Source organism: Pseudorca crassidens, chromosome 6 (genome assembly GCF_039906515.1).
Source record: "Pseudorca crassidens isolate mPseCra1 chromosome 6, mPseCra1.hap1, whole genome shotgun sequence".
NCBI classification, from domain to species: domain Eukaryota; kingdom Metazoa; phylum Chordata; class Mammalia; order Artiodactyla; family Delphinidae; genus Pseudorca; species Pseudorca crassidens.
Window position 1 is genome coordinate 45504519 of NC_090301.1, and position 26763 is coordinate 45531281.

Below are 26763 nucleotides of genomic sequence, written 5' to 3' on the forward strand. Positions count from 1 at the left end.
GAGATGATTTTTTGTTAGCATAGAGATTCATCCTCCACAGTGTAATACATACCTTTAATGACCAAACATAACAAAAATATACAAATATAGAAGTTATAAACTAAAAAATTATGCTACCCAGAGGCTCAGTCTCATGAATAAGTGTCTTGTTTTCCCCACTAGAGAGAGCATTTACACAGAAAATGGTGCCAGCTATGACGGAATTTAGAATGGATAGTAGTGGAAGATAGTGATGAGTATCATTTGCTTCCTAAATACCACCTGAACATGAGGGAGCTTTAGGTTTTCCCACTAAACTTACTCAAGTATATTTCCTCATGAAACAAAGACCGACAAAAACCATGGAGGGACTGTTCCTAAATGGGAAAAACTTAGATACCCACATACCTCCATTAGGATGTTCCAAGGCACTCATGCTTCAGTTGCCAGAATCATCGCCTTCTAACGGCTCCTAGTTGAGTTCTTCCCCAGTAATTACTTTTGGCCGAAGGGAGATGCCTCACCTGAATTAACTGCCTCACTCCAAAGCAAACTGCATATAATTACTAATCCATGAGAAGGCACAGCCCACTTTCCTCAATTCGGAGTATCTCAGAAGGGTCATTCCAGCCCCAGAGCTCCCTGTTGGATAACTGAAGCCATTGTTGTATCACAGTTCAATATCTCCTTCTGCCCAGTCCAGCTCCCTCACTCCTGCATAGGTGTCATTACCAAAAAAAATGATCCCCTGTTAACTATCTGTATGCAAATATCCATCTCAGATTCTTTTCTGCCAGGAAACTCATCCCATGACTTTATTACATCTGAATGACTTTAGTATATATTTAAAACATGTTGTTAAACTGACTCTCACCTCCCAGTGCCACACCTTCCAAAGTGATCTTTCCCTACGTGATTCTTTTATTCTTGGAATTGCTGTAGGCCCCTTTTTACCATGTTTTCTTCCCAGGGCTCTGGAGAAGGGAGGTATTTTACCTTCAGGCTCATTCATATGTAAAAAGCTGCTGCACTGCTTATCTTTTCTCCTGGTTGTGAAAGCTAATGAGATCCTTACTAAGTTACAGCTCAAACTGCCCAATTCAGCAGCCTCCCCTGTATTCATCCTCTTTTCTCTGATTTAAAGCTCAATTTGGGATTGTTTACTCCAGATCTTCCATTCTGGGTAATCCATCCTTTAATAATGCTCGTTTCCTTTTTTACCCAACTTCCCACATTTTTACTGAAAGTATCTGTACTCTCTTTTGCCTTTATGCAAGGAGAACAGCTTGGTGGTTTCAATTCCCAGAATACCTTAAACACACATTTTTAGAAAATTATGTAGGGAAATACAAATTTAAATTGTGACTTTATTAGCAAGGTACATTTATTAGCATAGACTGACTCAAAAATATTTCTAAATAGTTTTTGTTTCCTCAGTTAAAATTGATAAAATATTTCTGTGGGTCAACCCTCAACCATAATTATCTTTTAAGAAAACTATCATTTTGTGTATAGGACAGCAATAAAACCAAGAAAAATGATGAGTAGGCAGATAAAAATGTTCACAAGCAAAACACATGTTTATTAATACATTCTATTTGTAACAACACTGTGCTAGACACTGAAGGTCATAAAAAAGTATATTTTGTAGTTGCTGTTAGTAAGCACTTAAAAGCTAGATGGAAAAGCAGATGATATCACACAAAATATCACATTAAATGGAAAGATTTAACAGTATCCAAGTAAAAGTGGATAAAACTATAAGAATGTGAGAGGATATTTATTAGTGAGAAAGAATTTGTACTTGCCAAAAAGGGAGTATTAGAAGAGTGTAGACTCATGGAAACCAAATATCCAAATTTTCAAGAGGAAGAAAGATAAGGGCAAAATATAATCTAAACAAACTATAATCACTTTCTATTCAATGTCTACCATGTTCAATGAAGCAAAATTGGACCGACACTTTGTCAGCAACCATTTACAGTTCAGCATATTTGAGTTGCCTGAGTACTCACATTTTTCAAGAATTTTAACCAAGTTTGGTTTTGGTTTGAATTCTCCTTGGGATAAATTTCAAACCATAGAAAAAGCACATAGTTTTTTGGCTTCCAGTAAGGCAACCTGGGTTATACTTTGTGGGACTCTCGGTTCTGTAGCCATGCTCAGCACAAAGATTTCTGGCAGACACAGACCCATTTCAAAAGCCATGCCAATGGCCTCTATTGCAGGGGTAACCCCTTCAAAAGACCAACATTACTGTTTTCAATTATGTAGCTCTTGTTATGATTTATTTAGCTCTGGACATCCAACCCTGGAAAGATTGAATCTCACTTTCATTAAAGATATCATGTGGAGCAAATAGGCAGCTCAAAATTGCAGAACATTTTATGGAGTAGACAAAATGAAATTATTCTGAAAATATATAGTGAAACAATATTTGTTATTAAGTCACTTGATGATATATAAAACATTAAAAGAAATACAAGACTAAGCACTTTTATATTAATTTCCTTATTGCTTTATTTTTATTGCCTAAGACTTATTTGAAGCATAAGTATCTCATGGCTGTAATAGTACCTCTGTGTTCATTTGACATTTTTATAATAATAGCTATCATTTATTTAGTCCCTAGCTAATTTAGAGGCTTTATGTATTCAGTTTCATTTTATCCTTAACTCTGTGACTAAACACTGTTCATATTTTAGTAAGGAGACTGAAGCTTAAGATACTAGGTGTTTTTTCTAAGGTCACAAAGTTAATAAGTATTAGAGGCATTTAGTAAGTATCAAGGACTATATTAATACTTGCAAAATTTGGTTTCCTCTTTATAGTTTCCCATTCTATATCCCTTTCCTGATGAACTCAGGGGTAGGCCTGTACTTGCTTTGGCCAATGAAATGATGTGTGTTCACTCCTGAGCAACAGCACTGTGTGTCTCTGCCAAGCACAACTGTTGAGTCAGTGAGTAGCTCATCACGCCTTTTTCCTGCACAATCGGTAATGCCCCAGTTAGGGACAGCTTCTTTAGCCTGGAGTGGATCTGCCTTGGGATAAACAGAAGCAGCATTTGCAGTGGACATGTAGTGTGAGTGAAAAATAAGCTCTTGTTCTCGTCTGATACTTGAGGGTCACTTGTTGACACACTGTATCCCGGCCTGGACTGACTGACTCAATAGAATCAACAAGTAGAAGTCACTTTGACTTGATTCAACACCCATTCCATGATTGTTGCACATATAATGTGCTATGTTTATACTTTCATATTTCTCTCCACCAAAAAAAAAAAAAATTGCTCTACTCAAAGTATTTATGTGGCATCTGCTGTGAATGAATATTATGTTCATTTGTTTTCATTGATTTTATTTTTGCATTTTTAATCTATGACCACACAACAGTATATGTATATATGTATATATATGTATGTATATATGTATGTATATATGTATATGTGTATATGTATATGCCTTTCCTTCTGCTTAACCTTAAGTATATTAAGTACCACACTATTTTTTTATCCCCAAGATGTCTTTATTTACCCTTGGCAGACACTAACTCTTGAAATAAATAGCATCTTTGGAATAGCGTTGAAAATATCATTTTGTAACATTTCTACAACTTAAAAAATTTAATACTTCTATTGAGTTCATGTAAAATTAATGCTCACTCAATTCTGTTTTATCACCACTTCTATATTTCTGATGCACATTTCTCTTGTACTTTTCAGATCGAATGGACGTTTCCTCTAGTGTTTAGGTCTAGAGAAAAACTGGCATTCAATAGTTAATATCTTCTAAATATCTATATTTTGCTTTTTTAATATTTTGAGTGTTATACTAATAAAACAAAACTTTAGCCAGCAAACATATAGGTTGCTATATATCTCAAGAAGCTATTAAAATTCTTTAAAATAAACTTTAATTCAGAATAGTTTTAGATTTACAGAAAAATCACAAAGATAGTACAGGTAATTCCCATGTACTGCACACATATACCCCTATTATTAACTTGTTTTGTATAGTGTATTTGTCACCATTAATGACTAATAATGATGTATTATTATTATTCACTAAAGTCCACAAATTATTCAGATTTCCTTAGTTTTAACCTAATGTCATTTTTCCGTTCCAGGATCCTATCCAGGATACCACGTTACATTGAGTAGTCCAGTCTCCTTAGGTTCCTCTCGGCTGTGACAATTTCTCACATTGCCCTAGTTTTTGATGACCTTGACAGCTTTAAGTAGTACTGGTTAGCTGTTTTGTAGAATAGCCCTCTATTCTGATTTGTCTGATGCTTTTTTCTCATGATTAGATGGGGTTGTGGTTTTATGAGAGGAAGTCCTCAAAGGTAAAGTGTCATTTTCATCACATCATTTCAAGGGCACATACTATCAACATGGCTGATTGCTTTTGATGTGCACCCTGATCACCTGTCACGGGTAGTGTTTATCAGGTTTCTCCCCTGCAAAGTTAACTTTTCCTAGCTTTTGATGCTGTACTCTTTGATGCTGTACCTTTCCTTACTGTGCTGTGCTTCTTTCTAAACAGCCCACATTTAAGGAGTGGGGAGTTTTGCTTCACCCCCTTGAGGACAAAGTATCTATACAAATAATTTGGAATTCTTCTGTATGGCATATTTATCTTTTCTCCACAATTTATTAATTTATTCAATCACTTGTTTACATCAATATAAACTCATGGATATTTATTTTTAACTTTGGATCATGATCCAATTCTACTTTATTTTCTTGCTCAAATTTTTCTGTTTTTGGCCATTGGAAGCTCTTTCAGTTGACTCCTGTGTCCCTCTGATATACTCCATCATTGTGGTTTTCTTTTCTTTTCTTTCTTTTCTCTTTTCTTTTCTTTTTAACCAACCCCTTACTTTCAGGCACTACAAGATGCTCCAGACTCATCTTGTATATTTTTTTCCCCAAAATTCTAGAATCACCCAAATTTTCAAGGAGGAGCCCTGGTTCCTTTTACTAGAAACCAAGATCTAGGTAACATATGTGCTCATTGTTACTAGGGTGTCACTGCTTCTAGATCCTCTAAGCTGACAAAGCAGGGAGCAATATGTGTGTATACTAACTGGTGTATACTCACATATCTATAAATATTTCTATATGTAACTATTTGAATCTATATTAAGCTAAAAATGGGTTTTTGCTGATATATCTAAATCGAATCCATTTCCACATAGATCATCGTAGCCTTATTCCCTTGCTTATCTGTAATCTGCTACTCCAAAAGTGAGAAACCTGGTTATCAGCATTGGCCATAGGTTCACTTAATTGTTTAATCCCAATATACATGTGTAGTGGTATCAGAATTATTAATCCATACCCCCATGTGAAACAACTTTAACATCTAGAGCATATTGCTTATGGACAGCTCCCTTTGCCTTTAGTCTTGCAGACGCCACTCATCTGCAAGTTTACTTAGGCCAGCACATTTACTCCCTCCCCTTCAGTGAACTTGTTTCAAACACTTGTAATACAGTTAGATTGTTTTGCTACATTCTGCATTTCATCCTGGGATCTCCCAATATCCTAAGTGATTTAAAAAATTTTTCATACATTAGGGTCCAGTCTTGTGCTGCACAGTGTCATTTATTTATCATTATAGTATCAGACAAAATAGTTTCACTGCCTTAAATTGTTTTTTATGCTTCGTCTATTAAATCATCTCCCATTCCCCAAGCCCTTAGCAAACACATCTTTTTACGGCTATAGTTTTGCCGTTTCCATAATAACATATTCTTTCGATCATAAAGTACATAGCCTTTTCAGAGTGACTTCTTTCAGTTAGAAATATGCATTTAAGGTCCATCCATGTCTTTTCGTGGTTTGATAGCTCATTTCTTTTTTCCTTTAGTAGTATTATATGGATGTACATTGCGCAAGTGTACCAGTTTGTTTATACATTCACCTATTGAAGGATATCTTGGTTGCTTCCAGTTTTTGGCAATTATGAATAAATTTGCTATAAGCATTCGCATGCAGGTTTTTATGTAAACCCATAAGTTTTCAAGTCAGTTGGATAAATACCCATGCGAATGTTTGCTGAATCGAATGGTAGAACTGTATTTAGTTTTATAAAAAGCTGCCAAACTGTCTTCCAAGTCGCTGTACAATTTTCCATTCTCACCAGCAATGAATGAGAGTTTCTATTGGACTACATCCTTGCCTGCAATCAGCACTGACAGTATTTTGGATTTTAGCCAAATATTATTATTTAATATAGAATTTCTAGTTAGGAAGAGGCAGATATCATCAAGAACTGCCAAAGCCCTCACATTTTATACTTTTTTTTTCTGAGAGTCATTAATCCAAGTAAGGTGCTTCAAAGTCCACTTCAGAATACTTTAACATTAGTAATTTGGGGAGACAACACATCCTGAATAAGTTATCTCTATGCTTGAATGTAATTTCCACTATAAAAAGAAGTTAGAACCAAAGTTGCAACTAACAATTAGAGGAACATACATTAACACATGAAATCAATAAGCAACAAACCAAAACAAAACAAAACACCCAACACAATCCAAAGTATATTACATGATTTAATATCTTTTTCTTCCAGTTTTATTGAGATATATTTGACATACAGCACTGTATAAGTTTAAGGTGTACAACATAATGATTTGACTGACATACACCATGAAATGATTAGCACAATGAGTTTAGGGAACATCTGTCATCTCATATCGATACAAAATTAAATAGAAAAAAAATATTTTTCTGTGTGGTGCATACTCTTAGGATTTACTCTCTTAACTTTCCTATTTAACATCAAGCAGTGTTAATTATACTTACCGTGTTGTATATTACATCCTTAGTACTCATTTATCTCATAATTGGAAGTTTGTACCTGCTGACTGCCTTCATCCAGTTCCCCATCCCCCCCACTGGTAACTGCAAATCTGATCTATTTTTCTATGAGTTTGTTTTTGAAGTATAATTGACCTATACTATGTTAATTCTTGTTACAAAGCATAGTGATTCCATATTTTTGTACATTTCAAAATGATCACCACAAGTCTAGTTACCGTACAAAGATATTACGTAGTTATTGAGTATATTCCCCACACTGTACATTTTATAGCTGTGACTCATTTATTTTGCAACTGGAAGGTTGTACCTCTTAATCTCCCTTGCCTATTTCTTTCCTCTCACCAACCCCTCCCATCTGGCAACCACCTGTTTCTTCTCTGTATCTCTGTTTCTGTTTTGTTATGTTTGTTCATTTGCTTTCTTTTTTAGATTCCCCACAAAAGTGAAATCTTACTGTCTTTGTTTTTCTCTGTCTGACTTATTTCACTTAGCCTAATACCTTCCAAGACCATCCATGTTGTCACAAATGGCAAGATTTCATTATGGCTAATATTCTGTTGTGTATCTATCAATCTGTCTATATCTATATCTATATATACCACATCTCCTCTATCCATTCATCTATTGATGGGAATTTAGGGTGCTTCCATATCTTGGCTACTGTAAATAATGCTACAATGAATATAGGAATGCATATATCTTTTCAATTTAGTGTTTTTGTTTTCTTCAGATAAATGCCCAGGAGTGGAATTTTGGGTGATATGGTAGTTCTATTTTTAACTTTTTGAGGAAGCTCCATATTGTTCTTTGTGGTGGCTGCACCAATTTTTATTCCCACCAACAGTGCACAAAGTTCCCTTGTCTCCAAGTCCTCACCAACACGTGTTACTTATTGTCTTTTTTTTTTTTTTTTTTTTTTTTTTTGCGGTACGCGGGCCTCTCACTGTTATGGCCTCTCCCGTTGCGGAGCACAGGCTCCAGACGCACAGGCTCAGCGGCCATGGCTCACGGGCCCAGCCGCTCCGTGGCATGTGGGATCTTCCCGGACCGGGGCACGAACCCGTGTCCCCTGCATCGCCAGGTGGACTCTCAACCACTGCGCCACCAGAGAAGCCCATTTATTGCCTTTTTGATAATAGCCATTCTGACAGGTGTGAGGTGATATCTCATTGTGGTTTTGACTTACATTTCTCTGATGATTAGTGATGTTGAGCATCTTTTCAGGTGCCTGGAAGTCATCTGTGTCTTCTTTGGAAAAATGTTTATTCAGATACTCTGCCCATTTTCTAATCAGGTTGTTTGTTTTTTTGATGTTGAGTTGTATGAGTTCTTTGGATATTAACCCCTTATCAGATATATTGTTTCAAATATCTTCTCACATTCAGTAGGTGGTCTTTTCATTTTATTGATAGTTTTCCTCTGCTCTGCAAAAGCTTTAGTTTGATGTGGTCCCATTGGTTTATTTTTGCTTTTGTTTCTCTTGCCTGAGGAGACAGATTTCCCCTCTCCCCACAAAACGACAAAAAAACAAAAACACAAAACAAAACAAAAACCTACTAAAACCAATGTCAAAGAGCTTACTATGTATGTTTTTTTGTAGAAGTTTTATGGTTTCAGGTCTTACACCTAAGTCTTTAATGCATTTTGAACCACATGATTTGACATTTGAACTCTTTATTTTAATAGGATATCTACAACTTGTGGATTTTAGGCTATTCACATAGAAACCCACTAGTCCATGTTGTGCTTTCACAAATATAGAAATAAAGAATTATGACACAGTAATCAGAAGTTTCTGCCAAATTATCCATAACACTTCATGTACTCTGGGAAAAAACCTAAGCTAGAACAGTTGATAGTAAATGATCCTTTTATCACAGCACTAATAGATGGCTTCTGTTCTACTGAAATAACTCAATGGAAGATACTGAATAAAGTTTTTTGTCAATAGTACCATATGTAGAGCTAAATTAATATGGGTTCAGAAAAAAGTATCACTTATATGGGTAAGCTAACTTAAAAATCTTGTGTAGAACAAATTAACAATATGTAGCATTAAATACATACATTAAAATTAAGAAATAGAAACTCATTTTGCAAATTTATTTTCACAAAATCTTGATATGAAAACAAACACATTTAATGAATATATACATATTTATTGTACTTTATTTGTTTTTCAAAATTTGAAGTTCTTACAAAAGCTTAAATATAGTGGACCTCTCTGCCTCTCAAGCTGAATCTGTCTGGAATATTGCTATAAATAAATAGAAATCACATTTTTCTACATCCATAATTGCCTTGGCTCTAATTCATACTAATTTATAATTATGATGAAGTTTCAATAAAGTCAAGAATAATATTATGAGAACATCTGAGTAAGTATGTACTTTAAAATTAGAATAAAATTTTTCTATATGGTGATCTATAATCTATACAAAAGTCTTTCATAATTTGTGATTCCTATTTCTTTAGGCAGAATAGAGATATTTAGATGCAATAAGCTTGACTAAAATGTATAACTGATATTGTTTGCAACTCTCTTTTGAGGCTATATCTAAGAAAAAAAGGCAGCATGAAATTGCTGTTCGACAGTCTACTTTAGAGCCACATTCTGTAGTTTGCTAATAACTTTTCCATATTATGCTGATCTGCAATTTTGAAACCATATTTTTAACCCAAGCAGTTGGCATAATTTCTAGAGCAACTGCTTTATTCTGGGAAATCTGGCTGCCATGATTAGTGGTTTGACTACAATATTTCCATATGAGTAAGTTCCCACTGATGTATTTGTGGTTTCACATACACCAAGAAATATTCTGTGATGACTGCTGGATGGAAAAGATTGTTCATCTCACAATGATCTTTCTGGCCACATAGACATACCACAATCTGTATCAGTAATCTTGAAATTTTGGCAGTCATAAATATACATTATTCTTGCCAGTATATATTCATTATTTAGATGGTTTTCTTTTGATGTTTTAGCCTTTAGGAAACGAAAGAAAAAAGAAATATGTCTCTAACATTTTTCCAGTTTTTTTTTTTTTTGAGAGAGAGAGATAGAGACTTCTCTTGCTGGAAAGGGAGTATAGTCAGAGTGGAGATGCAGCCAGGGTGCAGAAATTTCAATTGTCTCTTCAAAATATGTGCAGTTAAGTCACATAAAAGAATCAGTGAAGGGCAATAACTTGTTTTTTCTTTCAGTCTTTACCCACCTAGGAGAACAGACTCCAGTCAGCACAAAAGGACTTCATCAGAGAAGCCTTTTAACATAAAGCATCTGTCTTAAGTTTAAAAATACGACTTCAATTTTCCTCTTAAATACCATGACTGCTGACCTTTTGAAACAGAGCTGAAGTTTCTCTCTACTTGAAATTGCTCATTCTCATGAAGAACAATAATCAATTAATGCATTTATTTTAATCTCGCTTGGCCTTTCTTGAGAGCAAGCACATTCCAAAATAGCTCTCTGTGCTCTTTAAATCCTAGTTACACTGTTTTATTATACATCTGAAAAATGAATTTGCTATAGCAATTTTCCTGATAATTGTTAAAGGACAATATAAGTGGTATTACATGCAAGTCAATATTACATATTATATGATATAAAAACACTGTTGAACAGCCTTTAACATATAAAATTCAAAATGATAAAACATGGTCTTCCTTTTACTTTTCCATTAATTTTGTTTTGTTAGTTGTTAGACAATTTTCATGCATTGCTTTTTGGGACATTTTTATACACGTTTCCTTTGATCTTCTAATTTTTAGTTGGGGAACAGTACAGGAAACAATCTGGTTTTGATGGAATCCCAAATTTTTGTAAGTGTGTGTGTTCTAAATAAACTCAGCTAGGTCATATGACTCGTGCTTCCCATGGTCTTATTGACATTGTGTGTACAAACTTTCTAATTAATTTATTTGATCATATAGACAGTTTTAATTGTTTCTTTTAAAAAAAATTGAACTGTTTTCTAAGAAAGATGTACTGCTTTAGAGTTTTTTGGCAAGATAACTTTGAAAGGTGTGTACAGATTTGCTCAATTTGCATGGCAAAAATAAATGCTCAAGCTCCTGTGGTTTTCAAGGACAGCTGTTTTCTCTAGTTTCAGATCTGTGATTAAGCCTTAAGGAAGGGATACAGAGTGATGAGAAACGCAGTTGGTGCCTTTGGAAGATCTAACAGGCATGCTGGGGATTTTTATGTTCTCTGTGTTTCTTTTCTTTATAGGTACAGTAATAAGAAAAACTTTACCAAAAAAGTGACACAAAGGAGTGTAATACAACATATGTCAAAGGCAAGTTTTATTTGAATACATTTCAAGAAAATATTCTAGTGTTCACATTCTCACATATGAAGCTTCATTATACAACTTGTGGAGAAAAGCAGTACATATCTCTGTGAATCTAAATATTTGACTCCATGTAAACATATTTAAGAATACTTGTGCTTTGATATTGTTTCTGCTGTCCTTTTTTAAGGGATTTTGGACAGCCAGATGCATCATTTACCTAGGACTCATTGATTCAATATTTATTCATAACTGGTATGTAAATAAAAGACAAAATATTGCTTTCTATGACAACTTTTTTAAACTTTGGTTTATTTGGAGAACTTCCTTCCTTTTACGCCAAGAATAGCTAAAGTTCAGGAATGTTATGAACCCCATTACATGACTTTCCCAAAGTCAAATATCAGTCTAGATTTATAACCGTGTCATATCACAGTATGAAGTTTTAAATCCTAGTTCAGTGTTTCCCTATAGATCAGACTGAGTTGTTTTAAAGTAAATGCAGTTTACAGGAGTAATTTTTTTTTAATTACTTAAAAATTCACATAACATATAGTTGAGAGATTTTCAAAATCAAGTGATTCTAAGAAAGTGATATATGTTTTTCTAATAGCCATGGATAGCAGGAAGTCATGAAAGAAGTGTCCAGCTTATCTTCAGGCATTTTCCTTTTTATTTATTTTTATTTTTTTGTGGTACGCGGGCCTCTCACTGTTGTGGCCTCTCCCGTTGCGGAGCACAGGCTCCGGACGCGCAGGCTCAGCGGCCATGGCTCACGGACCTAGCCGCTCCGCGGCAGGTGGAATCTTCCCGGACCGGGGCACGAACCCGTGTCCCCTGCATCGGCAGGCGGACTCTCAACCACTGTGCCACCAGGGAAGCCTGGCATTTTCCTTTTTAAATCCTTTTATGTAGAAAAGATGAAAAATGGAGGCATTACCAGAGAACCAAGGGGAATTAAAGAGGAATTACTATAGAAACAGCTTTTTACATAATTGCATCATACTTATTACTCCCTAGCCTGCAAATGGTCTAAGTTTTCTGAAAAATGAACAGGTCAGGTATCTGTGCATAGTCACTTTGTCACATGTGGTTAGTTGGCATGTCTGAACATTTATGACTATCTCCCCACTATCTGTCCCCCACCATCTGTCTCCTCCTATTCCTTGTACTGTTGAGTACAAGTTTGGGTTTTTTTTTTTTTTTTAATGAATGCAGATACCAAGAATAAAATAAATGGAAAACTAAATAGCTAAATGAAGTGCATACGCTTGTGTATGTGTGTGACAGAAGTTAGTTTAAGCTGAATCTTTGCCAAAATCTCTCTGCGTTCATACACTTCCTACATGTATGATAGGAAGTGTTAATATATTTTGCAAAAATCAATAAAATACTGTCTTGGAAACATCATTTAAATATATTTTTAGTAAAGTATTTTTTTAACTTTTCTATTTGTTTAATAAAGTTTTTTTAAAAAACTTTTCTGTTTTCTTTTCTGTTAAAAAGACACTTCCTATTTAATACCAATTATTAAATGATATTCATATTAAATTTTAAAAGTATATAAAAAAACAAAATGACACAAAGCAATGGAAAATAGTAACACTTTTAAATTAGTCCCAGAGCTACATTAATTTTTTCAACTATTAATAGACTTAGCCATAAAATTCTTTTATTTTTTTCTGTCAAAATGTAGCCAAGAAACAAACATCTTTCTTTGCTTTCTTTGCAGGAAAGAACCAGTATCTGGATTATTTCCAGTCCATCCAGACAGCTATTTCAACTGGAACAAGTGACCTTCAGAACAGAATAGAACATAGCAGCCTAGCCAGACAGAGGGGAGGGAGTAGGCAACTGGGAAGGGCCCCAAAATGTTCCTATGAAATGTCATTTGAAGTAAGAGGACAATAAAAAACTAAGGACAAATAAATGAACTTAAAAATATTTAAGGCCAATGAAAACTGTGTGACCACAACATGGGATTCAAGGAAAGATGCAGTTTGAGTCTTTACCTATCATTCTTTAACTCACATGCTCAACAAATATAGTTCTTCACCCTCTGAGTCCAGGCAATGTCCCTTAATTATAAAACATTCATCTTTGCGTCCTCACAGTCTCATTGAAGCTATAATAATCAATTAATAAAAATCAATATTAACATAATTAATATAAACAACAGTCAATTGTTTTTCCTCCCTTGAGTGAGCCAGATTTCCTTAGTCTATGAATCTATGGTGATTAATAGATGCTCATAGCAAATGTCAACGTCTTTATTTAGCAGATCATTGCTACATAAGATAAAAGTTAAAATACTGGTAAAGATTTTATCAGAAAGGACAAAGTGGTTATCTTCTCTTAAGATTTACTTGGAAGGCATGTTGTTCTTTTCTTTCACAGGGAGCATAAGAAGTTTTAGTTCACATCATTAGCAAGAAACATGCTAAAGAATCATTTAACCTTTTACTGAACGCTTTATGGGTAAAGTGTTGTGCGTGGCACCAAAGAAGATACAAAACTGTCAAAGCAATACTTCATTAAGATTTCTGGAGGATAAACAGAAAAGTTTTTTTTAAAAAAACTTTATTAAACAAATAGAAAAGTTAAAAAATACTTTATTAAAATATATTTAAATGATGTTTCCAAGATAGTATTTTATTGATTTTTGCAAAATATATTAATAATGACAAGTTGATAAACTAAAAGTTACAGAGAAAATGCTATGAGATTTCAGAATGTCCTTTAACAGAGAACTTAATTAGGTCCTGCGCGTACTGGGGAATTCTTTTAAGAAGGTATCTCCTACAACTTCTAGCCAGACTCCCTTTAATGAAAACAGCAACATTTAAAAGTCTGATGCAAGTTCCAAAGTGCCTATAGAGCTGCTTGCAAACTGGAAATGTTTGGCTCAATAATTTTGAGTGTGTATCTGAATAAACACCAAAAATGTGGCTAAAGGTAAACATAAGGTAATTATATAAGCAAAGTTTTAGTTACACAGTTGTAGTGGTACTATTAGCTCACACAAAACCCAATGTTAGTGATACAGAAATAAGAAATTCAGCTATTTCAATTTATCATGTAGTGATAAATTTTTATCAGAAAAAATCAAAGTGAGCTTTCAAACTCAACTTCTTAAGTATGCCATCCTTTGTATATTATTAACTATGATTTTGGAATTAGTGTGTCTTAAGATCAATGAACTAGAGTGGAAATAAATGAATTCAGAGAAAGGCAATGTCTTCTGCTATTTAAATAATACCCAATTTCATAAAAATGCACTTGAAAGTAAAGAAATAGAAGACCATACATTATTTTAAGAGGTGGTCTCCTCACTAGAGTAAGGGAATCCCGCTTCAGATGAATTGAGAGAAATACGTTTTGAGGGAGAGAATTCTATAAGTGGGTTACATTTGGATCTTAATAACATAAGGTCAAGACATGGAATGAGTGTATAAGAATTAAGGTTTGGGTTGAATTTATGAAATGGGTGTTGGAAGGGGAAGTTCTTGAGACAGTCGTCTGAGGTTATCTAGGAAGGTGAGGACACTTAAATTAGGCACTTCCTGCATGAGACACAGGGGTCTGAGGGTAATACTAGCCATGCCCGTATCAACAGTGTGTTAACAGCTCTTAAAGAGTGTAGTTTGGGTGGAGTCTGGGTTTTAGTTGTCAAAATTGAGTCCAAGATTCTTCAAAAAATTTAACAGAGGCTGAAACCCCAAATCATGAATAAATATTGAATTTGGAACTATAGATGGAAACACTGGAACAGAAAAATATTAACAGCCAGGTTTTTTTCATGGTTATGTTAAGTAACATCAAAAGGAGTAAAAACAAAAGTCAGTATTTAGAAATGCATCAACACAAAAATCTATCAGAAGTTCTATCTGAGAATGAATTCCCACAATGTGACTAAAATTTAAAAAAAAATCAAATCCAAAATACAAGAAACAGGAAGAGGTGAAGAAAATTATTGTCATTGGCCTGTCTTCATAAGCTTCACACTGGATATCTAACATTATAGACACTAGCCAGTGCTAGGTACCCAAATTTAAACATAGTTAAATATTAATATTCTAAAGGAAATTTTTGGTTCACACAGTACTTTAATACATATAGGTTTTCATTTATTAATTCAAATATTTGCCTTACTTTTCCTTTACAACAATGAACTCACTGAAGACAGGGATCTTGTCACCTTCAATTTAACAATGTCTGTTAGCAAACTTACGAGATGTTTTCCTACCCACCTAATACATGATATTCACATAGAGTAATAAATGAATTTTAGTGAACAGATGGATGAATTGTTCATTGGTGTGCAAAACTGTGCATGTGAGTCCTGTGTACCATTAAAATACTTAACATTGTGTTTTGAATAGTCTCAAAACTTCATGATATTCTAATTAGCCACCACTCAAATTCTATTATCAAGTCCATCTTTTTAGGACTACCAGCCAAGATACCCTTTGTATTATTAGCTTAAAAAGGCTCTCCATTCTGAAAAGAAATATTTACGTAATACAGTTATTACACCAGATGCTTCTGGTGAAAGGAACCAAACTATGACCTCTCTCACCAGCAGGATGAAATCCATTGTTTTCACAACTGAATTATGTTTGATCATAAAGCTAAAAAGTGTGTGGGCTGTAAGAAATGAAGTTTAAGTCTTTTTCTGCTTTCTTCTTTCTCTTTCTGTCTTTCTTTTGGCACCAATCTATGACCAGGAAAATCTGGCATGAAATTAGCTTCAGAATGTGTCTAAATTAATTAGAGGTTATTTAATGAGTTATATATACAAATATAAATTATACAATTTAATTTATTTAAAATCATTTATTCTCAGCAAAATCAAACATATCATTGAGTTTACATAGAAATACAATTTGCAACTGTATCTTCATAAAAATGCACTGGTGAAATAAATGTTCATAATTAATGACCAATTATATACTATTTAATCATGCCAGTAGCAGAACTGATTACCATTGAAAATTGGTACAATAACGTATTTTAAATGTGGAAAGTACTCTATTGTGTTACCATTGATAATAAATCGCCACTAAATATATACCTATTACACAAAGCTTTATAAAGTACAATAAAAATACAAATTCTATCTGTTAAAAAAAGCCATTGATATGGCTTCTAAACATCCTCATTATACAAATTCCGAAATACTATATGACAAACAAAATTATAAAGACTCTTCTTTATGAAACATATACTACCCTCTAATTAAGGTACAACTTAGCAGATAACAGAAAGCAAACAAGAAGGCTTATATACACCACAGAACATTATGGAGATACATACAAATATAATATTGCATAAGCCTATTTGATTTCTGTTCCTAGTGAAAATGTACCTTTAGCACGTGAAGAAAATTCCCATGACTAAAGGAAAAGAAACATTTTTGAGATCTACCCTCAATCTAAGCTCATATTTTCATTAATTTAATTTTTTTTCTTATAATGTGATGAACCAAATTATAAATTTGACCATAAATTTTGCTGCACTCAGTACAAATTACAGTCTGTTACATAATGGGCAAAGGTGTAAGAAACAAACATTTTTAAAAGTCAGAGTTCATCAGCACATCAAGAATCAGCTGCAAGAAAATGTTATTGTTCATGTTAAAGACTAAACTGAGCAGCAATTTCATTTTTGTGAAAAATGAGATTCTGAGTTTAACAAAACAGATACAAATTAAATTTGCTAAATAATGTTGATAATTCATAAAGAACAGGTGCCATAGATTTTTAACAGTATCAAAACTAATGGGTCATCACAAAATAAACTTTGGTGAGAAAATATCTTTATCGAAGGAGAAAATATAGGAAGGATAGTCTTATTCAGTTCAGAAAAAATATATTTGGTAAAGTATATATGGGTAATAGATACTGCAACTATAGACAGCATATATTCCAAATGTTTTTTTCAGAAACTTCAGATCAGATGATGTTTAGTAATGTAACTTATCTCATTAGAAATTAAATTTTATTTTAAGTGTAATATTTAGAGTGTAGCTGATAACAATAACTAACATTATTACCTTGCTTATACTAATAAGTACTCTAAATACATTTAGTTTAATTATTATTGGAATTTATATTTTTGTTATTTTACCTGCTAAAATGATCTGGTGGTATTATATTCAAAGTTTACATTTTCCGAATAATATGAACAACATTTCATACATAAAATGACATCTGTCTAATGAATGGTAACATGTCTATTGGTTTGAATATAGAACATATTTAGTTTGGCATTGGTGTATCTCTTCAGGACTCTGAAAGGTATCTTTAAGGTATGGCTTTTGGGAAATCAGTAATAAACTAGCATCCTAGAGAATGAACTTAAATTTGAAGAAGCTAATTGTTTAGAGCTCAGACACAGGCAGATATTTGGATAATTTGTCTTTCAATTATAAATTCTTCTACAAACAAACAGAAAGGAACATAAAAGTATGATTTACTTTACAGTGAGTTGTTTTTAAAACAAAATGCTACAGTTCAACAGTGAAAGTATGAGGAAATTTTACTGAAATAATTTTCAGAAAGTTATGAGATTCAAAAATATATTGGTACATGTATAATACCTGTCATAAGTAATAATGAATAATAGATATGTATACAAAACAAATTTAACAGATTCAAGACCTCTTGTTCTTGACATCAGCACCTGCTGTCTAACGGGTCGAGACAAAATACTGTGCCTTCAAGAGTTAGTCCCATTTTGAACCCCTCCTGCAAAATAAAGTAAAATCATTAAAATAGGAAATGCTCATAGCAAAAAAAAAAAAAAAAAAAAAAAAACAACAACCCATAAATGAAAGAGAGTATGAGCAGAAGTTGAAATCTTCATGTTTTGATCAACTAAGAAATAATTATATGTCAAACGATGTTGGCTTGTCAAATTTTTATCAAATGCTTTTATACCCGTTAGCATTTTAAATGCTTTAAATATACATGAGGTTAGCACGCATAAGAGATAGAAGAAAACAGAAATATGTGGAATTAAGTAATTTTAAGACTTAAATGTTTCTTTTCAGTGAAGTCTACTTTATGTCATTCTACTGTTGCTTAAATACCTTGGCTTTAAAGGTCAATATTCATATAAGTAAGATAGCTAGACCTCAAGGTGATAACAGCCTGATAGTTTTCACCTTTTCTTCTTGGTTACCACTATCCAGAGCCTGGTAAAATAAATTGCATTGTATTCCCTAAATGCAATGCTGTACCCTATGTGTAACACAGGATTGCAGATCACTTCGCCATGGAGAAAGCTTCCTCTACTAGCCTTGTAGCTGCAAATTATTGCTTTGAATTCCACTCACCTCTAGCATGTTTTAGATGCTTCTAGAAGTTAAATTTCTTTTGATTTATTGAGACCAAGTACCCAATTGCCATGAAAAAAATTTTTTTGAAGATTTTTGAGTTAAAAGTTAGTGGTAAAGATGTTTGTCCTTCTCTACTCTCCAGCTCTTTTCTTTTCTGTACAAGGTAGTTGAACTATGGGCCATCTCTGGTCTTACCACCTTCCCCATCCCCATCCTTGCTCATAAAATGAAATGTAGACAAAAGTCTATTCCTGAGGAAAAGAAAATCTCTCTCTAAGAGAAGACTTTTGTCCTCTGTTCTGCTTTGTGTTTTGTTTGATTAGATGGTATCTACTCGTGTGTTAGCCAATTGCATATCTATTTGCATTTCCTCAAGTTACTTTCATTTAGAACCAGTATTTAATGTACTTACTATAAATCCAATGTAAACATTATGATATAGAGGAAGAAAATCATTACAAAATACAAGCCACACCTTTTTCTCTGTTAATGTTTAAAGAACACTCTTCATTATGCCTAAGCACAAAGACCACACGGCAATGCCATCACTTTAAGGATTTTTCAAAAGTACTTCTCGGTACTTGGAATACAAATTATATTTAGTTAAGTAAAAGTCAGAGTACTTACCATTGTTTTAAAAGCCTATTCTGGTCACAAGAGAAATATTTTGCCACATGTATGCATATTTTTTTAAACAGCCGCCAAATACTCAGAAAAGTCAATACTTTAAACTGAAAATATTGTAAATAAACTGCTTTTTAAAATATTTTATTTGGATATCTGAGGATCTATGTACTATGTCATCTTCTGGAATATCAGATAGATAGATAGATAGATAGACAGATAGATAGGTAAGTAATGTGGATATATACTACCTTTGGAAAGATTTACCATTGTTTTTTAATCAGTTCATTCTGAAATTAAACCACTATCACTTCAGTTACTCTGAAAATACTATTTATCAATGTGTTATCAGTATATGAAAGGCAGAATAGTAATCAAAGTAAAATAGGGGTCATTGTTTCAACAAAAAATGTTTGTATATCACTTACAAGAATATCTCCATGTTTTTATAAGGATTCTTTAGGAGTCGTCTTAGATTAACTTAATTATCCCTTTTGACAGACACATTGTTATATGGCTCCTTGGTTTTCTTTCCCCTTAAAATTTCCCACACATTTTCTGACCCTTCCTTCCAGGCCTCATTTAGTAAGTCATGACTTAATGCATTCTAAATCCTTCTAAGGTTTCCATATCCTCTTGAATTTTAAACGTCTGAATGAAAATAAGGCTTATTCAACTTACGTAGTGATGGAAACTATCATAAACTCATATCACACAAAATAATGATCTTATTATTGATATATTATTAAAAATATATTTTTATATAAAATACTTTCCCCAATTGCATTTTCTTACTTTGAAACATGGAGAAAAGCATATCAAGGAAGAAAAAAACTCATATGCAACAATTAACATGTTGAAGTATGTCCTTTGAGTCTCCCTCTTTTCTACCTATAAATTAAAAAAAATTAATACTAATATAAATAAATATATATTATATATAACTTATTTAATGTATTAGATATATTATATATAAATTTCTATACTCTTTTTTAATCTTAGCAGAACAAACTTGATTATTTTGAGTCCCTGTAAAACTAATTTGATGATTTTATAATGTTCTATTAATTTTAATATAATTTATTTCCTGTATTTTATAGTTATAAATAAGGTTGACTGTATGTTTTTATGCATAGAGATTTTCCACATTCATAGTTATTTTCTCCTCAGAATAGATTATATTAAAGTTTTTGACATCAAACAGAAATACAAGTATTAGTAACAAATTACTCCCCAAAGGGATGCTGTGAACTGACACTGGCCCAGCAATGATTTAGAGTGCTTGTTTCATCACAATTTCATTTGCACTCTATATTAGTAAAAAAATATAATGTTTAATTTGCTGGATTAAAATAGCTTTTATAGTTCTTAATTTGTATGTTTTCTTTGATTAGACTTAACATGTCTATAAGTATATAGCCATCTGTGGTCTTATTTTGTGAGCTACACTTTTTAATTTATCTGTTGATTATTTAGTTTCCTAATCATTTGTCTACTTACTTTAATCATGTGTACATGATATAGTTATATTTTTTAAAGAGAAAATTTAAAAGAACTATAGAAGACCTTCTATAGGTGACTATATGTACATATTTTCCTTTTCCTTATAAAAATTTCTTTCCAATTCAAAAGTCTGATATATATATAATTGTATTTCAAAAATTTTAAACTGCCCAAGGCTTCTAAAATTTATCTGAGCATTTGTTGTAGGCTTCAGCTATACATTGATCTTCTCCTAAATTATTAACCAGTTGACTTAATATCACTTAATGCAAAATTCTTTCATTGACTTGTCACTCTCCTTTTTTAATGTATTAAATTATTATAACATACAAGGTACACTTCTGGGCTATCAATACTATTAAACTGATTTGCCTGTCAGTGACATGTACTAAGAAGTTTAAATTATGTCAAATCATATAAGGATATAATTGATTTCAAATAAATATCTAATTTTCTAACAATTTATAAAAACTATGGCTTAACATTTCTGTTTAAATTCTTACATTCATGAGATATTTCTATGATTTCCTCTTAAATAAAAGAGGAAAATTAAAAATCTCACTAGGCGTATTAACTCAATATAGTTTATACAACCCATTATACTGTATTAAGTTTTTACATTATATGCAAAGATAAAAATAGTAGCTAAATGTGTGCATTCAATTAATTAGGCTAACAAGATTAATAACAAAAGTCGTTATAAATTTTAGTTAAAATATTACTTTACTTTAATTAAAGTGACCTTGCAAACACATCGTGTACTAAAAGAAACAGACAAGCAATGAGGTGGACAATGCAATAGTGATTGAGTCATTGAAAAAATAACTTCAAGTATGGGTTATAAAACCTCTTTAAACAAAACTAATAATCAGACATATACATGTGAAACTGCTTTTTGAATATTTATTAAATAAATAAAGCAAATATTAAGGTTTAGCTTTAAGAAGTTATAAGTTGTTTAAAATTATTATGAAAATAGTATACCAACCATCTCTGGCGCTACCCACCATGAAAGCAGAAAAGAATAAAAAAGACATTAAGAGTATATTAGAAATGACAAAAAGAAAACAAAAGCAAAAATACCACAGTGTAACATTATTTGACTACCATACCATTAAATCATTTCAATATAGTGTTTCTCAAACTGGGTTTCTACAAAAATCTGGAGATACAGGCTTATCTTCAAACATCTATAGAAAACATTTGTTGTGTGAAAATCTAAAAAATATTAATAGAAAGTCTTTGTGTTTTGTATAACCTTTGAGAACAAATACTACCACATCAGTGCCCATGTTTGTTTTTGTTCTTACAAAAGCATTAGTCCCAAGGTAGTACAACCATAATTGGTAAAACTAATGAAAAGGAAAATAAATTTATTTCATATGAAATAAATAAAGCATTCTCACTAAATAATCATGCACTATTTGAATGAAAGTCTCGTAGTATTTTAACTACCGAAAAGATGTGGGGAAATTGTGTCATCAAACAAGATACATGCTGATATCAACAGAAGTATGATGTTGGTGGTTTTAGTTTCAGCCAAATAAAATAATCCATGCTGTTATATTAAAGTTCTTAATCTGAATTTTATTAGGTGTTGTAATTTCGCTTTTATTTAATTTATAAGTTTTGAATTAATAGTTGTATAAGAACTATAAGGATAAAATGTATATAACTTTTTTTGTAAATATTTAAGAAATGTTATAGAAATAGTTTACAGTTTAAGTCAATATTAAGGATTTAAAATAATTTTTCATGCAAAAGGGAATTATAAATCACCCAACTTGAGAAATTTTTGTTTTGACATATTCTTTAAAAACCTCAAGGTATGTTAAACAATCCAACTTTTAAAATGCAGAGGCATTATTATATCTATAATAATAAGGATATTCACATAATACCTAGAAGACTGCTTCACACCTTCAGTCCAAAATCAGTGAAAGGATATTTATTATCTTTCTAGGAAGCAGTGTTTTATCAGTGTTAGAAGATCATAATCCACCCCTCAACTTTTTTTTTCCCAGGAAATGAAGCATAGAGAGTGAATGTATTAACCCAGGCCTAATAAATAAAAACCACTCCATCTCTTCACCACATCTTCTCAATCAGCTTCATATAATTGGTCTCTGCCTGAATTCTTCTGTGTATATATTGTCTTTTTGATGAAAAATAGGATATAATAACTTCATCAAAATGTAAAGGGAAATATAAAGAGAAGACTTTATTATAGTGCTTATAAGACTAATTACTAATCATCGCCCACTGTACAAAGCTTCTAAACCAATATCTTCAAACTTCCAGAACAATTCAGAATTGAAAAATAAAAGGGAGAGAAAGGAATGAAAACTCAATTGGACTACATTCCTAAGGAAGCTGTCATTTGGTGTCTGCTGTTTCAGTAAGAGCCCAGAAGTTATGAACTATAGTTACAATGCTTCCTATTATTTTATACCCCTCTTCCTTTGGAATTCTTCGTTTTAGCTCTCAGCTTTATTTATTAATTGAGGTAACATTGGTTTATAACATTATATAAGTTTCATGTGTGCAACATCATATTTCGACTTCTGTACACAGGACAGTGTGTTCACCATCAAAAGTTTAGTTTCTTTTTTTTTTTTGGCCTCTCCTGTTGTGGAGCACAGGCTCCGGATGCGCAGGCTCAGCGGCCATGGCTCACGGGTCCAGCCGCCCCGCGGCATGTGGGATCTTCCCGGACCAGGGCACGAACCTGTGTCCCCTGCATCGGCAGGCGGACTCTCAACCACTGCGCCGCCAGGGAAGGGAAGCTCCCAAAAGTTTATTTTCTGACCATCACCATACAGTTGACCCCCTTTACAATGTTTCTTTTTAAGAGACTGATTTCATTCTTACAATGATTTTCCTTCACCCGTTCACAATTCTGAAATTCATAATTGTTAATTGTTAAGACTGAGATCAAATCTTATAAGTCTAGTGCAATGACCTTTCAATTTTTGGATTTTGAATAATTAACTCATGAAGAATTTATGTTATTTTGTATAAAAAAAAAGAACCATGTTTTTGCCACTGTAAATCGCACCATTAAGAACAAAACACAACGAAACCTTATCCGTAGCATCTGTCTGAGTATTTTTAGGACTAAATGTATGTTATTGTTATTTTAAAGTAATTATTTTAAGTAAGTTGATAACAGTTCAAGGGAAGGGTAGTTTTAGTAATAACATTCTCTTAGTCCCATAGAAAAAAGAAAACAAAAACATTTATGCGCCAATCTGTTAAAATAGTCACCTGCATCTCATCTAATTTTGATTGAATATCTGGAGGGAAATCCCCTGCTCCACAGTTAAATGGGTCAAAAGGTTCTGCTCCAAATAGGTCCCGTTCTAAAAGGAAGAAAATAATTTAGTATATGAAATGACAAGGAGTGAGTTGGGGTGAGTTACGTTTCAAAGGCAGGATTATATAAAGAAGCACCTGCATGACCAAATGAGCCCCTATCCACACATACTTTATGTTGGGCTTTCCTGAGCTTAGACTAGTTAAACACCAACAAGCAAGCAAAGATCCGCTTTTATGACGATTTAAAAACTATTTGGTTACAAAGAATTATTATTCAGAGAGGTTTCTGTGTCTTTAAGTAAGACTTAATATCAAATTCACCAAATATTTGATAATTAATATATTACAATACCTACACTTTACTAAAGCAATTTAAATGTACTAAAATTAACGTATTACTCACTGAAACTTCTCTATTCCATTTATTGATGACTCTGCAACACAATAGCGAAGCAATAGGTAGGACCTAGTAGATTAGGAAGTAGTTTAACTCACAGTTCATGTACTTTAATCTCACCTTTTAGCCAGAAAAAATTTAAGGCACATCATCTCATGTAGTATAAAATCATATCACCTTCCTAGATAACCACGAGACAGGTTCTTTAAAAATGCCTCTTTTCCCCCAAACAAATTTCCTTTAAAAAAAATAGCAGTAATTGAGTATCAAAAAGCTCTCTGTGCATATATTTTAAAGTCTGCATTGTTTTTTTAATCATTAAAGAAGTATCAAAGTTAAAATTGATGTTTGTAATTGATAGGACTATGACTTAATTTATGATTTAAAATTCCTTTTTAATTTAAGAAATTTCTTTCCTCTGAATCAATTTAAATGCAGCCTTAACTGACAAAAAATTAAATTATATATGGGCAAGGAAATTTATAATGTATCAAGACTTTCATTTTTCAGGAAACTATATTCTCTAAATTAAATGCTTTGTAAGAAATAATATTTATGCTACTTGAGTTCTATTATATCTTCTAAATCATTGTGACTCCCATTATGAAAGATTCTTGCTTCTCTAGTTACAATTATTTTTTCAGATTCATGTATTAAGTTAATAAATGTAAAATGTTTAGAAGCTCCTGGTTCTGGTAAGTATTGTATAAATAAGGACATATAATTTATCTTCCAAATAAAGACACTTTTAAGAGTGAAAGGAGTGCTACCAAGTTTCACCAGGATGAAGGGTATAAGACAGGGTACTCCTAAACAAATGGGAATTTACTGTCACCATACATATAACTGATGGGTATTATTATTGTTGTTACTATATATTTTCCTCAGTCCGATGTTTATTGTAGGCAATAAACCAGAACTTAGAGAAAAGAGGAACTGTTCTTTGGAGGTGTATCCTGGTTACCACTGTACCACGAACACATCAAGCAATGCTTTACATGTGGTACATGCTTGTCAAAAGAAATGAATTAATAAAGAGGAAATAGAGTTGTCAGGAGGAACAGAGATTCTCATTACACAGGTTTTCTAAAGTTGGGACTCAAAATCACCAGAGATTTCAGATGGGCTTAAGGGATCCTTAACATTCCTGAAATGCAATGCAAAATTTTGTATGAGTGGGCATGTTGTGTTTTTCTGTGAAGAGGTTTAACTTTTATCATATACTCAAGGGTCCACAACTCCCCCACAAGTCAAAAAAGTACTACTTTACATATTAAGTAGACATATCAATACCACGCAAATTAATAAATATAATAGAGCTCTTTGGCATATTTTGGTCAGCTCAGATGGATCTAAAATTCATAACAAAAAGTCATATAAGTCCAATTTTCAATTTAAAAAGATTTGCTATGTAATTAATGACATGAAAATTATTTAATCTAATACAAGAGCAAAATAAAAAAATAGGTGATACTTCACTCATTCTTTTGTTTATCCACTAAATATTTATTGAACACATATTATGTGCCATACATTTTGCTAGGCAGTGGATTAAAACAGTTGAGGAAAGGACTTTAGAGTCAAGTGCCTTCCCTCATGTAATTTATAATCAATTAGGAAACATGATATTAAACAAATTAATTAAAGTCTGATACATATTCAAAGATCAAAAATATACTCTGGAGAACTACTAGGGTTCTCAGGCAGTAAGGAGAGAAACTAAGGAACAATCTTGTAGGTTTCTGCTTTTATGTATTTAAAATATAAAGAAAATAAATGAATGAATACATTTAAGATTTCATTAAAAGAAAAAGTCCTATTACTAAAAGCCCACTGGATTACAGTTTTAGACAATCTTACAATTAAAACTGAGTTGAACAATCTGTCCTTAAATTGTTAGTATAGATAGACAAGAAGATGATTGATAGATAAATGACAGATAGATATAATACAGTGGTAATCAGAACTCCATTTCTTTCTATCTATCTATGTATCTATCTAATCTTTCTAATGATATACTGCTGTATTTACTAAACTCTGGCATTTGGGATAGATAGACATTAAAAAATATAGCAAGATATTACTTCAGTTTCTCATTAATAAATCCCTAAAAACCATTTGACCATCTCTACCTAGATTTTCCAAAGGCATTTCAAACTCACTAACATTTAAAAGAGGCTCATCAGTTTCCCCCTCTCTACCTCTCGTTTTCCCATTAACAACATTTGGTCCAAAATCCTGAATCATAATGGAGTTTGAACTTTCAGTTACCATCCTGATGGATTATTCCTTCTAAGTATCTTAAAATCTATTCACTCTTCTCAATTTATATTCTACTTGGATTAAAACCTGACATTGTGGGTACACTTCTAATTTATATTTCAAATTCTAGCATGTAACCCAAGTCTAGTGTATGTACTAAACAAATGCCCATTGAATTAAATACATGAATGAGCAAAACACTGATGTA

The 26763-nt window shown here is 32.5% G+C and overlaps 1 protein-coding gene and 1 long non-coding RNA gene across 14 annotated transcripts in view; one reads left to right on the forward strand and one right to left on the reverse strand.

The window, feature by feature from the left end:
* Positions 1-2957: 2957 nt before the first annotated feature.
* LOC137225815 (uncharacterized) lies at positions 2958-13156 on the forward strand. Its single transcript, XR_010944037.1, has 3 exons — positions 2958-3064; positions 11049-11115; positions 12842-13156. It is a non-coding gene; the product is annotated as an uncharacterized lncRNA (long non-coding RNA).
* Positions 13157-15925: 2769 nt separating this feature from the next.
* GULP1 (GULP PTB domain containing engulfment adaptor 1) overlaps positions 15926-26763 on the reverse strand; it is a 266982-nt gene continuing 256144 nt past the window's right edge. For all 13 annotated transcript variants that reach the window (XM_067741242.1, XM_067741236.1, XM_067741244.1 and 10 more), the window contains 2 exons: positions 23846-23940; positions 15926-17858 (listed from right to left, as the gene is read on the reverse strand). In XM_067741242.1, the coding sequence (XP_067597343.1) occupies positions 17787-17858; positions 23846-23940 (167 nt within the window). In that variant the 3' untranslated portion in view covers positions 15926-17786. The remainder of the gene's footprint in view (positions 17859-23845; positions 23941-26763) is intronic.